Source organism: Panulirus ornatus, chromosome 12 (assembly GCF_036320965.1).
Source record: "Panulirus ornatus isolate Po-2019 chromosome 12, ASM3632096v1, whole genome shotgun sequence".
NCBI lineage: Eukaryota > Metazoa > Arthropoda > Malacostraca > Decapoda > Palinuridae > Panulirus > Panulirus ornatus.
In genome coordinates, this window is record NC_092235.1 from 16,418,263 (window position 1) to 16,433,375 (window position 15,113).

General features: G+C 41.7%; 1 protein-coding gene across 33 annotated transcripts in view; it reads right to left on the reverse strand.

The window, feature by feature from the left end:
- Positions 1-15,113, reverse strand: part of tou (bromodomain adjacent to zinc finger domain 2B toutatis) — a 1,094,933-nt gene that overhangs the window by 62,440 nt on the left and 1,017,380 nt on the right. For all 33 annotated transcript variants that reach the window (XM_071667361.1, XM_071667356.1, XM_071667362.1 and 30 more), the window contains one exon: positions 14,726-14,873. In XM_071667361.1, coding sequence (XP_071523462.1) covers positions 14,726-14,873 — 148 coding nt within the window. The remainder of the gene's footprint in view (positions 1-14,725; positions 14,874-15,113) is intronic.

A 15,113-nucleotide genomic window follows, 5' to 3' on the forward strand; every position in this document is an offset into this window, starting at 1 on the left:
ATGTATATACATACACGTCCACACACGCAAATATACATACCTATACATCTCAATGTATACATATATATACACACACAGACATATACATATATACACATGTACATAATTCATACTATCTGCCTTTATTCATTCCCATCGCCACCTCGCCACACATGGAATAACAACCCCCTCTCCCCCTCATGTGTGCGAGGTAGCGCTAGGAAAGACAACATAGGCCACATTCGTTCACACTCAGTCTCTAGCTGTCATGTAATAATGCACCGAAACTACAGCTCCCTTTCCACATCTAGACCCCACAGAACTTTACATAGTTTACCCCAAACACTTCACATGCCCTGGTTCAATCCATTGACAGCATGTCGACCCCGGTATACCACATCATTCCAATTCACTCTATTCCTTGCCCGCCTTTTACACTCCTGCATGTTCAGGCCCCAATCACTCAAAATCTTTTTCACTCCATCTTTCTACCTCCAATTTGGTCTCCCACTTCTCCTCGTTACTTCCATCTCTGACACATATATCCTCTTTGTCAATCTTTCCTCACTCATTCTCTCCATGTGACCATACCATTTCAAAACACCCTCTTCTGCTCTCTCAACCACACTCTTTTTATTACCACACATCTCTCTTACCCTGTTATTACTTACTCGATCAAACCATCTCACACCACATATCGTCCTCAAACATCTCATTTCCAGCACATCCACCCTTCTCCGCACAACTCTATCTATAGCCCATGCCTCACAACCATATAAAATTGTTGGAACCACTATTCCTTCAAACATACCCATCTTTGCTTTCCGAGATAATGTTCTCAACTTCCACACATTTTTCAACACTCCCAGAACTTTCGCTCCCTCCTCCACCATATGATTCACTTCTGCTTCCATGGTTCCATCCGCTGCCAAATCCACTCCCAGATATCTAAAACACTTCACTTCCTCCAGTTTTTCTCCTTTCAAACTTACCTCCCAATTGACTTGTCCCTCAACCCTACTGTACCTAATAACCTTGTTCTTATTCTTATTTACTCTCACCTTTCTTCTTTCTTCTTTCACACACTTTACCAAACTCAGTCACCATATTCAGCTCAAAATCTTTTTCACTCCATCTTTCCATCTCCAATTTGGTCTCCTGCTTCTCCTTGTTCCCTTCACCTCTGACACTTTTATCCAATTTGTCAATCTTTCCTTACTCATTCTCTCCATATGTCCAAACCATCTTAACAAACCCTCTTCTGCTCTCTCCACCACACTCTTTTTATTTCCACATATATCTCTTACACCTTCATTACTTATTCAATCAAACCATCTATATCCTAACCACATATCGTTCTTAAAAATTTCATTTCCAACACATCCATCCTCCTCCGTACAACCTTATCTATAGCCTATGCCTTGCAACCACATAACATTGTTGGAACTACTATTCCTTCAAATATACCATTTTTGCTCTCCAAGATAACATTCTCTCCCACACATTCTTCATCGCTCCCAGAACCTTTGCCCCCTCCTCCACCCTGTAACACACTTCCACTTCCATGGTTCCATCTGCTGCTAAATCCACTCCCAGATATCTAAAACACTTCACTTCCTCCAATTCTTTCTCCATTCACACTTACATCTCAATCATCTTGTCTCTCAACTCTACTGAACCTAATAACCTTGCTCTAATTCACATTTACTCTCAACTTTCTCCTTTCACACACTTTTCCAAACTCAGTCACCAACCTCTGCAGTTTCTCACCTGAATCAGCCACTAGAGATGTATCATTGGTGAACAACAACTGACTCATTTCCCAGGCCATCTCAACTACAACAGACTGCATATTTGCCCCTCTCTCCAAAATTCTTGCATTTATCTCCCTAACCACCCCATCTATAAACAAATTAAACAACCATGGGGACATCACACACTCCTGCTGCAAACCAACATTCAATGGGAACCAATCACTCTCCTCTCTTCCTACACATACACATGCCTTACCTCCCACATCATATACTCTTAAAACCTTCCTCAAAGCATCTCTATCAACCCTATCATATGCCTTCTCCAAATCCATGAAAGCCACATACAAATCAACATTTTTTCAAAGTATTTCTCACATATATTCTTCAAAGCAAACACTTGATCCACACATCCACTACCACTTCTAAAACCACACTGCTCTTCCCCAGTCTGATGCTCTGTACATGCCTTTACCCTTTCAATCAATACCCTCCCATATAATTTCCCTGGAATACTCAACAATCCTCACTTCCACTTCCATGGTTCCATCCGCTGCTAAATCAACTCCCAGATATCTAAAACACTTCACTTCCTCCAATTTTTCTCCATTCACACTTACATCCCATGCCACATACAAATCCACCTGTTTTTCTATGTATTTCTCACATACATTCTTCAAAGCAAACACCTGATCCACACATCTTCTACCACTTCTGGAACCACACTGCTCTTCCCCAATCTGATGCTCTGTACATGCCTTTACCCTCCCAATCAATACCATCCTATATAATTTTCCTGGAATACTCAAGAACTTATGCTTCTGTAGTTTGAACACTCACCTTTATCCCCTTTGCCTTTGTACAATGGCACTATACATGCATTCCGCCAATCCTCAAGCACTTCACTCCTCTAACCCAGGTAGCTGTCTTTTCTTTCTGCCTCACCTGCATGTAGACTGCTGGCATTCTGTCCAAAAACGTACAAAATCTCTCTACCTGTCATACACAACACTTGATAACACTTAATTCACACAGCTCATTCTGTGGTGAGTGCTATCTCTACCTGTCACACACAACACTTAACACTTAACTAACACAACTCAAGAGCAATAGACAAAAGTGGTAGGTAGGTGCATTCTGGTAGGACTATTACGTAGAAATATTAGGTAAAAGTAGTAGGTAGGAACATTAGGAAGTAGTTAGTTAGAACATTAGGTAGGAGCCTCTGCAAACACTGCCCCTCTGCCAGTGGCCTGTTAAGGGTGAAGCATTAAAGGCTTAGATGTGGCACTGCAGTTCACCAGTTATGGAGACTGTATTGCCATGGCCACCCCACTGAGGGAATTCCTGAAAGGAACAGGCATGAGATAAAGATGGACAGACAGATTCTACTTATACTTTCAACCATGATACCATCAATCTTCAATATCAAATCTATTACTATTCATACGTTCTCCATGAATGTATCATCAAAACAGTAATAAATACATTCGCTTTCCTACTGACTTACTGCATTCCCTCTCACTTTCATTTTTTCCTCTGTTTCCTAAAATCATTCTTCATCATAACATTAATACCTTTTTCTTCCTTTTGTATCTATCTTCTGTTTCCTGCATTAAAGGTGGCACTAAGAACAGATGAAGAAAGGCTGCATTTGCTCACATGCATTCTCTAGCTGTCAAGTGCAAAGCACAGAAACCACAGCCTCCTATCTACAATGTAGCCCTAAACCCTTCTAAGGTTTCCCACGGCTACCTCACATACCCTGGTTCTGTCCATTGATGTAGTCCCCTGTATAGCACTTTAATAAATTCATAACTTCATCTTTTACATGCAACAGTGGTTTCACTTTACTACTAAAGAGATAATACTTACCATTCTCAATAAATCCTTTCACCTACTTAATAATTCATTAAACTAAACAAACATTCATTCATGAATATCCATAAAAAGAAGTGAATATTTTGGTGTTCAACAAAAACTAAGGAAAGAAAGGCTGGTTCACAAGAAAACTGGGAAAACCATATTTTCACTCTCTCTTTCCTTTTCCACCTCTGTGAGGCAGCGCTATGAATAGAAAAACACAAAACTCCTCAATAGGTGGCATATATTCTCTAACTATTAGGTGCAGTGTACCAAAAGCAAAGTCTGTTGTTCAGAGCCAAGACTCGGTTATTACTTTACACTTCAGACAGCTTGATCAGCACATATAATGTATACCATCCCTCCAGTTCTTTCCATTAAAAGCATGGCTTTTGCATTCCTGAATGGTAAGCATATTATCTCCTACAGCCTCATCTCCATTTTTTCATCTCCTTGCTGGTCTCCCTAACCCTCTGACCACTTAGTGAATTTCCAGCTGCACTTCTCATAAAGTGTCAATTCTCTAGTAAAATGTGAAAATGAAAACTGGTCCTTCTATAATGCTTTTTCTTTAAGGGAAAACCATAAAGTTCCCACAACTGGTATCTACATTTCTTATGAGAAGGTAGCTGGGGAGGAAAATAAAAATGAAAATAAAGTACTCATGGGTAAAGCCTTTAAAATGGCAAAGTGTATCAGATTTCTTGCTCTTTACACTCATGATGAGTGAATCGTACAAAGCATGAAGAAATCAAATAACCAGATTTAAAGGGACACTAAGCAGCAGTGTACTGGCAACTCAAAGGTACTCTTAAAACACAATAAATCATCATTATATATCTATTTTCATGCATCATAATACATAAAAACTTCTCATAATGATGAGCAAACTGTACAGGGCATGAGAAAAAAATGAAAGTGCTGGATTTCAACGGATGCTAAGCAGCTGCTGTTGCCAACTCTTAAACACCCATATACTATTACTTAGGCAGGGTGAACACCTTATGGATTGTGTGCTTTTAAAAGGACAACCAATAACCAGGAAAGTATATTAACAGTACTGCCCAGCCTGGGCACTGGGAGTTTTAGTGATGGCTGTGTGATGGGCCAACACTTCAACGGTTTTCAAGTTGCACTCCTCTGACCCATGTAGCTGTCTTTTCCTTCTGCCTCACCCACACGTGGACTAATGGCATTCTGTCCACAAACATAAAAGCTCTCCTTGTTACACATAACATCTGACAAAACTAAACTCACACAGCTCATTCTTTGTAACTAGATTTTCCTGCAGTGAGCATATGTGCTAGCCTTGCCTCTTGGCAAAATGGCAGAAGCAGTAGATAGAAGTAGTAAATAGGAACATTTAAGTAAGAGCATTAGGTAGAAACAACAGGCAGTAGTAAGTCTAATGCAAACACTGCATTAGACTTACCCTCTGTCAGTGGCCTATAAAAGGTAAGGCATTAAGGGCTAAGAAGTGGCAATGGAGTTCACTTGTTACAGACTCTATCGCTGTGGCCACCCCCTTAAGGGAGTTCCAGAAAGGAACAAGCATCAGAGATACAGATAGACTGATAGAAAGACAGATAGATAGATAGATAGATAGATAGATAGATAGATAGATAGATAGATAGACAGATAGATTGGGAATACCTGGTTTCAAAAAGAGGGATACATATAGGTATATGTGGGTGAGTAGAACAGATGGTCCCTGTGCAAGAAAGAGAAAACTTTAGATGTGAATGTGCAGAGAGGAGCTGCTGGTGGTATGTCTGGTGGAGGCAAGATGAATACTTGTAAAAGTTTTCAATAAAAAAAGGGGGAAATGATATGGGTGAGAAGAGGGTTGTGAAAGTAAGTGAACTTGAAAAAAAGACTTGTGTGAAAAGATACCTGGAGAGATTGAGTGTAGAATAGCAAAAGATGGGTGTATGTGAAGCGAGGAGTGACTTAGGAATGGAAGGTATCTCAGGATGCAATGCTGGTATGGTCTGAGAGAAGTGTGTGGCATGCAGAAGGTAGGCTCATGAGAAAGGGTAGTTAGGAGTGGGATGAAGAAATAAAGCTAGTGAAAGAGAAAAGGGATGTATAAAGACAATACTTACACAGAAAGAGGGTGAATGAATGGGAGATGCACAAGAGAAAGCAGCAAGAAGTCAAGAGGGAGGTGCAGAGGCTGAAAAAGAGGGCAAATGAGAGTTGGAGTGAGTGAGTATCAGCAAACTTTAGGGAGAATGAAAAAATCTTATGGAAGGAGGTTAACAGTGTCAGGAAACAAGAGGAAAAATTTGATCATTGGTGAAGGGGGGTAAATGGGGAAGTGGAAACAGTTCTGAGAGCATTGAAAAATGTGGGGAAGACGAGAACATTATCTCGGAAAGCAAAAATGGGTGTTTGAAGAAATAGTGGTTCCAACAATGTTGTATGGTTGTGAGGGATGGATTATAGATAGGGTTGTGCGGAGGAGGGTAGATGTGTTGGAAATGAGATGTTTGAGGACAGCATTTGGTGTGAGGTGGTTTGATTGAGTTAGTAGTGAAACGGTAAGTGAGATGTGTGGTAATAAAAAGAGTGTGGTTGAGAGAGCAGAAGAAGGTGTATTGAAATGGTATGGTCACATGGAGAGGATGAGTGAGGAAAGACTGACAAAGAGGATATATGTGTCAGAGGTGGATGGAACGAGGAAAAGTGGGAGACCAAATTGGAGGTGGAAGGATGGAGTGATAAAGATCTTGAGCGATCGGGGCCTCAACATGCAGGAGAGTGAGAGGCACGAAAGGAATAGAGTGAAGTGGAACGATGTGGTATACCAGGGTCAATGTGCTGTCAATGGACTGAACCAGGGCATGTGAAGCGTTTGGGGTAAACCATGGAAAGTTGTGTGGGGCCTGGATGTGGAAAGGGAGCTGTGGTTTCAATCCAATATACATGACAGCTAGAAACAGTGAACGAAAGTGGCCTTTGTTGTTTTTTCCTAGCGCTACCTCATGTGCGCTTGGGGGGATGGGGTTGTCATTTCTTGTGTGGTGGAGTAGCGACGGGAATGAATAAAGGCAGCAAGTATGAATTATGTACATGCGTATAAATGTATATGTCTGTTTATGTATATATATGTATACATTGAAATGTACAGGTATGTATATGTGCGTGTGTGGACGTGTATGTATATACATGTGGATGTTCATGGGTGGGTTTGTTTCCTTGCGCTACCTCACTAACGCAGGAGACAGCTACAAAGTATAATATAAAAAATAAATCAATTATGTTCATTATAACAAGACATGGAATTACAGAACCATCAAATAAGAGAAGAAAGCTGTGAGGCGTTTTTGATAGAGAGATGGGCAGAAACTGAGTCCTGAAGACACTAAACCTAACCAGATTTTGTCTACACCAATGAGATATCCTGTCAAAGTCTTGAGTTTACTGAGAAGTTGTGTTGTGACAAGATGCAAATCGAGTGAAAGAAAAAGGAGCAGAATTAATGGGTGTGGAAGAATGCAGTACTGAGTAGTTAGCATATGATTGCACATGGTTATTTGTAAAAGAAGGGAAACTGCTGATAAGGAAAAAGCGTAGGAGACAGGAGAAAACCTTGAGGGTCACGGCTGTTGAAGGAAAAGGTGGGAGAGGCTGATCCACTAACAACCACAGAGACAGATCGGCTCTGTCAAAAGCTTTGGGTATATCAAGGACAACTACAAAAGATTCTCCAAAATTCTTCTGGGATGATGATCAGATATCAGTAAGATATGAAAGAATATCACCAGAGGATCTTGCCTGAGGGAAACCAAACTAGTGATGAGAGATAAGACTGTGAGGTTCAAGACATCTGAGGATATGTAACTTGGGAAGGGATTCAAAGGCTTTAGAATCTGTAGATGTCAAAGCAACAAGACAATAGTTAGAGGGATCAGAACAGTTACCCTTCTTTGGGATGGGGTGTATCAAGGCATTCTTCCAAGAAGGGATAGGTCTGGTTTTTAAACAGAAACAGAAAAGATGAGCAAGCACATGTGCATGTTCAGAAGCACACTCTTTCAGTGCATGGGGATGGCTGCCAACTGGACCACGAGCCTTATTTATGTCCAGAGAGAAAAATGCATTTTTGACAGTTTGAAAACAGATTTCGGGACACAGGATTATTAAGAGGAGGATCATGGGGTGAAGTAATGTTTGCGTCATCCAAAGTAGGGTTAGAGGAGAAACAGAAACCAAAGTGAGTAGCTTTGTCTAGAGGACATACAGCTAAAGTAGTCAGAGCAGAAAAGTGAAGGAAAGGCAGAGTGAAAGAAGTTGTTAGCCATGCCCTTAGCTAAAGACTAGAAAGGCCTATCAGTGGATGAAAAGGAGAGGTTATTACACTTCCTTTGAATAAAGGAAAGCTTTGCCTCACAGATAACATACTTACAATGATTATAGGAAGTAATAAAAGCTGAATGGGAGTTGGGGGAAGGAGAGTTTTTCCAAGCCCCATATGCCTGATACCTCTGGGAACCCCCATCCTGGGGGGGAGGAAGATGGCAAAATAGTCTTCACTTATCTCTTGAAAAAAAAAAAAAGAGATAAGGAGTATCATTGAACTTCTGGGAGATTAAAAAGTGTTTTGACAGGAAGGTGAGTTTGGGAAGGTCAAGAGAACAAATGGGAGGATTAGGGAGGGAGCAGATGGGGATGTGGTAACATGCAAAGATGAGCTGAAACAGAGATGGGGTGAGTATTCTAAGGGACAGCTGAATGTGAAAGAATGTGGTAGAGGATGGAGTGGTGGATGTGGTGTGCTGGGGATGAGAAAGCATATGAAGTGAGAGGCCTAGCCAATGGCTTGGTGAAAAGGAAGGGGGTAATGATAGCCCTATGTGAGGCAGAGCAGTCAAAGTGGATGGGAATGCAAATGAATTTCTCAAGGCAAGGGGTCACAGTGGTGTTGACTGGTTAGTCAGGCTATTCATTCTTTGTATGGCCCAATGAGAGGTACCTGAGGACAGACAGAATGCAAGTAAAGTGCCCTTATATCAAACCAGGGGTCAAAAGTGAATGCCCAAATTACAGAGGTATGTGTGGTAGGGTGGTACAGAGACTGGAGACTGAAGTGGTAATGGCATACACAGAACATCAGGCAGGGAGGAATAGCATACCTTCAAGAGAGGGGAGGATGTGTAAACTGTGCTTGTTTTGAAGAATTTTTTAAGAAATACTTGGGGGCAGAAATGATTGAAAAGTTTTTACCAAGGATATTAGGCAAAAGATGCTTGTGGCATGAGAAGAGTGGGAGGTGGGTTGATTAGAAAGGGTAGTGAGTGGTGGGATGAAGAAGTAAGAGTATTAGTGAAAGAGAAGAGAGAGGCATTTGGACGATTTTTGCAGGGAAAAAATGCAATTGAGTGGGAGATGTATAAAAGAAAGAGACAGGAGGTCAAGAGAAAGGTGCAAGAGGTGAAAAAAAGGGCAAATGAGAGTTGGGGTGAGAGAGTATCATTAAATTATAGGGAGAATAAAAAGATGTTCTGGAAGGAGGTAAATAAAGTGCGTAAGACAAGGGAGCAAATGGGAACTTCAGTGAAGGGCGCAAATGGGGAGGTGAAAACAAGTAGTGGTGATGTGAGGAGATGGAGTGAGTATTTTGAAGGTTTGTTGAATGTGTTTGATGATAGAGTGGCAGATATAGGGTGTTTTGGTCGAGGTGGTGTGCAAAGTGAGAGGGTTAGGGAAAATGATTTGGTAAACAGAGAAGAGGTAGTAAAAGCTTTGCGGAAGATGAAAGCCGGCAAGGCAGCAGGTTTGGATGGTATTGCAGTGGAATTTATTAAAAAAGGGGGTGACTGTATTGTTGACTGGTTGGTAAGGTTATTTAATGTATGTATGACTCATGGTGAGGTGCCTGAGGATTGGCGGAATGCGTGCATAGTGCCATTGTACAAAGGCAAAGGGGATAAGAGTGAGTGCTCAAATTACAGAGGTATAAGTTTGTTGAGTATTCCTGGTAAATTATATGGGAGGGTATTGATTGAGAGGGTGAAGGCATGTACAGAGCATCAGATTGAGGAAGAGCAGTGTGGTTTCAGAAGTGGTAGAGGATGTGTGGATCAGGTGTTTGCTTTGAAGAATGTATGTGAGAAATACTTAGAAAAGCAAATGGATTTGTATGTAGCATTTATGGATCTGGAGAAGGCATATGATACAGTTGATAGAGATGCTCTGTGGAAGGTATTAAGAATATATGGTGTGGGAGGAAAGTTGTTAGAAGCAGTGAAAAGTTTTTATCGAGGATGTAAGGCATGTGTACGTGTAGGAAGAGAGGAAAGTGATTGGTTCTCAGTGAATGTAGGTTTGCGGCAGGGGTGTGTGATGTCTCCATGGTTGTTTAATTTGTTTATGGATGGGGTTGTTAGGGAGGTAAATGCAAGAGTTTTGGAAAGAGGGGCAAGTATGAAGTCTGTTGGGGATGAGAGAGCTTGGGAAGTGAGTCAGTTGTTGTTCGCTGATGATACAGCGCTGGTGGCTGATTCATGTGAGAAACTGCAGAAGCTGGTGACTGAGTTTGGAAAAGTGTGTGGAAGAAGAAAGTTAAGAGTAAATGTGAATAAGAGCAAGGTTATTAGGTACAGTAGGGTTGAGGGTCAAGTCAATTGGGAGGTGAGTTTGAATGGAGAAAAACTGGAGGAAGTGAAGTGTTTTAGATATCTGGGAGTGGATCTGGCAGCGGATGGAACCATGGAAGCGGAAGTGGATCATAGGGTGGGGGAGGGGGCGAAAATCCTGGGGGCCTTGAAGAATGTGTGGAAGTCGAGAACATTATCTCGGAAAGCAAAAATGGGTATGTTTGAAGGAATAGTGGTTCCAACAATTTTGTATGGTTGCGAGGCGTGGGCTATGGATAGAGTTGTGCGCAGGAGGATGGATGTGCTGGAAATGAGATGTTTGAGGACAATGTGTGGTGTGAGGTGGTTTGATCGAGTGAGTAACGTAAGGGTAAGAGAGATGTGTGGAAATAAAAAGAGCGTGGTTGAGAGAGCAGAAGAGGGTGTTTTGAAGTGGTTTGGGCACATGGAGAGGATGAGTGAGGAGAGATTGACCAAGAAGATATATGTGTCGGAGGTGGAGGGAACAAGGAGAAGAGGGAGACCAAATTGGAGGTGGAAGGATGGAGTGAAAAGGATTTTGTGTGATCGGGGCCTGAACATGCAGGAGGGTGAAAGGAGGGCAAGGAATAGAGTGAATTGGAGCGATGTGGTATACCGGGGTTGACGTGCTGTCAGTGGATTGAACTGGGGCATGTGAAGCGTCTGGGGTAAACCATGGAAAGCTGTGTAGGTATGTATATTTGCGTGTGTGGATGTATGTATATACATGTGTATGGGGGGGGGGTTGGGCCATTTCTTTCGTCTGTTTCCTTGCGCTACCTCGCAAACACGGGAGACAGCGACAAAGTATAATAAATAAATAAATATAAATTAGGCAAGTGTACGAGTAGGAAGAGAGGAGAGTGACTGGTTCCCAGTGAATGTTGGTTTGCGTCAGGGGTGCGTGATGTCCCCATGATTGTTTAATATGTTTGTGGATGGGGTGGTTAGGGAGGTGAATGCAAGAGTTTTAGAGAGAGAGGTGAGTATGCAGTCTGTTGTAGATGAGAGGGCCTGGGAAGTGAGTCATTTGTTTGCTGATGATACAGCTCTGGTGGCTGATTCGGTGAGAAACTGCAGAGGTTGATGACTGAGTTTGGATAAGTGTGTGAAAGGAGAAAGTTGAGAGTAAATGTGAATAAGAGTATGGTTATTAAGATCAATAGGGTTGAGGGATAAGGTTATTGGGATGTAAGTCTGATTGAAGAAAAATTGGAGGAAGTGAAGTCTTTTAGATATCTGGGAGTGGATTTAGCAGAGGATGGAACTGTGAAAGCAGAAGTAAGACACAGGGTGGGGGAGGAAGGCAAAGGTTCTGGAAATGATGAAGAATGTGTGGAAGGAGAGAACATTATCTCGGAGAGCAAAAATGGGTATGTTTGAAGGAATAGTAGTTCCAACAATGTTATATGGCTGGGAAACACAGGATACAGATACGGTTGTAAAAAGGAGGGTGGATGTGTTGGAAATGAAATGTTTGAGGACAATATGTGGTGTGAGGTGGTTTGATCAGGTACATAATGAAAGAGTATGAGAGATGTGTAGAAATAAAAAGTGTGGTTGAGAGAGCAGAAGAGGGTGCTTTGAAATAGTCTGGACATATGGAGAGAATGAGTAAGGGAAGATTGACAAAGAGGATATATGTTTCAGAGGTGAAGGGAACAAGGAGAAACGGGAGACCAAACTGGAGGTGGAAATATGGAGTGAAAGAGATTTTAAGGGATCGGGGCCTGAACATACAGGAGGGTGAAACACGTGCAAGGAATAGGGTGAATTGGAACGATGTGGTATACCGGGGTCAACATGCTGTCAATGGACTGAACCAGGGCATGTCAAGCATCTTGAGTAAACCATGGAAAGGTCTGTGGGGCCTGAATGTGGATAGGGAGCTGGGGTTTCAGTGCATTACACATGATAGCTAGAGCCTGAGTGTGAACAAATGTTGCCTTTTCGTCTGTTTTTCTAATGCTACCTCGATGAAGCAGGGGGTAGCGATGCTATTTCCTGTGTGGTGAGGTAGCAACAGGAATTGGAGGGAGGCAAGCATGAATATGTGCACATGTACATATGTATATGTCTGTGTATGTATAAATCAACATGATTTGGTAAACAGAGAAGAGGTAGTAAAAGCTTTGCGGAAAATGAAAGCTGACGAGGCAGCGGGGTTGGATGGTATTGCAGTGGAATTTATTAAAGAAGGGGGTGATTGTGTTGATGACTGGTTGGAAAGGTTATTTAATGTATGTATGACTCATGGTGAGGTGCCTGAGGATTGGCGGAATGCTTGCATAGTGCCATTGTAGGAAGGCAAAGGGGATAAGAGTGAGTGCTCAAATTACAGAGGTATAATATTGTTGAGTATTCCTGGTAAATTATATGGGAGGGTATTGATTGAGAGGGTGAAGGCATGTACAGAGCATCAGATTGGGGAAGAGCAGTGTGGTTTCAGAAGTGGTAGAGGATGTGTGGATCAGGTGTTTGCTTTGAAGAATGTATGTGAAAAATACTTAGAAAAGCAAATGGATTTGTATGTGGCATTTATGGATCTGGAGAAGGCATATGATAGAGTTGATAGAGATGCTCTGTGGAAGGTATTAAGAATATATGGTGGGGGAGGCAAGTTCTTAGAAGCAGTGAAAAGTTTTTATCAAGGATATGAGGCATGTGTATGAGTAGGAAGAGAGGAAAGTGATTGGTTTTCAGTGAATGTTGGTTTGCAGTAGGGGTGTGTGATGTCTCCATGGTTTTAATTTGTTTATGGATGGGGTTGTTAGGGAGGTGACTGCAAGAGTTTTGGAAAGAGGGGCAAGTATGCAGTCTGTTGTGGAGGAGAGAGCCTGTGAAGTGAGTCAGTTGTTGTTCGCTGATGATAGAGCACTGGTGGCTGATTCGGTGAGAAACTGCAGAAGCTGGTGCAGAGTTTGGTAAAGTGTGCAAAAGAAGAAAGCTGAGAGTAAATGTGAATAAGAGCAAGGTTATTAGGTACAGTAGGGTTGAGGGACAAGTCAACTGGGAGGTAAGTTTGAATGGAGAAAAACTGGAGGAAGTGAAGTGTTTTAGATATCTGGGAGTGGATTTGGCAGCAGATGGAACTATGGAAGCGGAAGTGAGTCATAGAGTAGGGGAAGGGGCGAAAGTTCTGGGAGCCTTGAAAAATGTGTGGAAGGCAAGAACGTTATCTCGGAAAGCAAAAATGGGTATGTTTGAAGGAATAGTGGTTCCAACAATGTTATATGGTTGCGAGGCGTTGGCTATAGATAGAGTTGTGCTGGATGTGCTGGAAATGAGAATATTGTGGACAATATGTAGTGTGAGGTGGTTTGATCGAGTAAGTAATGAAAGGGTAAGAGAGATGTGTGGTAATAAAAAGAGTGTGGTTGAGAGAGCAGAAAAGGGTGTTTCGAAATGGTTTGGTCACATGGAGAGAATACGTGAGGAAAGATTGACAAAGAGGATATATGTGTCAGAGGTGGAGGGAACAAGAAGTGGGAGACCTAATTGGAGGTGGAAAGATGGAGTGAAAAAGATTTTGAGTGATTGGGGCCTGAACATGCAGGAGGGTGAAAGGCCTGCAAGGAATAGAGTGAATTGGAACGATGTGTATACCGGGGTCGATGTGCTGTCAATGGATTGAACCAGGGCATGTGAAGCGTCTGGGGTACACCATGGAAAGTTTTGTGGGGCCTGGATGTGGAAAGGGAGCTGTGGTTTTGGTGCATTATACATGACAGCTAGAGACTGAGTGTGAATGAATGTGGTCTTTGTTGCCTTTTCCTAACACTACCTTGCGCACATGCGGGGAGGGAGTTGTCATTTCATGTTTGGCGGGGTGGCAACAGGAAAGTATAAGGGCAGACAGTATGAATTATGTACTTATGTATATATGTATATGTCTGTGTCTGTATATATATGTATATGTTGAGATGTATAGGTATGTATATGTGCGTCTGTGGACGTGTATGTATATACGTGTATGTGGGTGGGTTGGGCCATTCTTTCATCTGTTTCCTTGTGCTACCTCGCTAACGCGGGAGACAGTGACGAAGTATAATAAATAAATAAATGAATATGAGTGGATGGGCCATTCTTCGTCTGTTTTCTGGCACAACCTTGCTGATGTGGGAAACAGTGATTAGGTATAATAAGAAAAAATAAAAATAATTGTATGTAGTATTTATGGATCTGAAAGAAGTGTATGACAAGAGTGAGAGAAAGGTCTTGTGGAAAGTATTATGAATGCATGGAGTAAAATAAAAGTTTCTGAATCCAAAGAGGAATATTCACCTAGAGAATAAAGCATGTGTGTGAAACAGAGACTGAGTGGTTCGTGGCAAATCAATAATACCAATAAGAAAATAAATTCAGTGTCACATATTGCTGTACTAGCAGAAATGTAAAGTAGAAAACAAAACTGCTGTAAGTGTACAAGTATAAGATCTCTGGCATATATGGGGAGGCTTAGTTTTGTTTCCTGAAAATAAGAAGCCTACATAAAAATTTGATACAAACCTTGGCTAAATTAGGAGTAATGCAGCTAGTATGATATGCACGGGGACAAACAGAGCAATGCACCAGAGTCCTCCCTTCTGTCCCTCCACATACCAAGCAGTGACGCTGTGAACTGTCACTAAACTTGTTGACACACTCATAACAGTACCTGGAAAACAATAATGAGATATCAATACACTTAAAAGTCATAAAGATGGAGTAAAGAGAATAAAAAAAGAAGAAACTCACTCTATATCCAAAATATCTAGTAAAATGGTGTCAAAATATTCTGTGCCTTCTTCTTTCAATTTACTTTTTGCACACTTCCCAATTAAACCCCATTATTTTAAAAAGAAGGACAAAACTCACATTCACTCGGCCAGCCAGGTGGGGATACTGAACAATCACC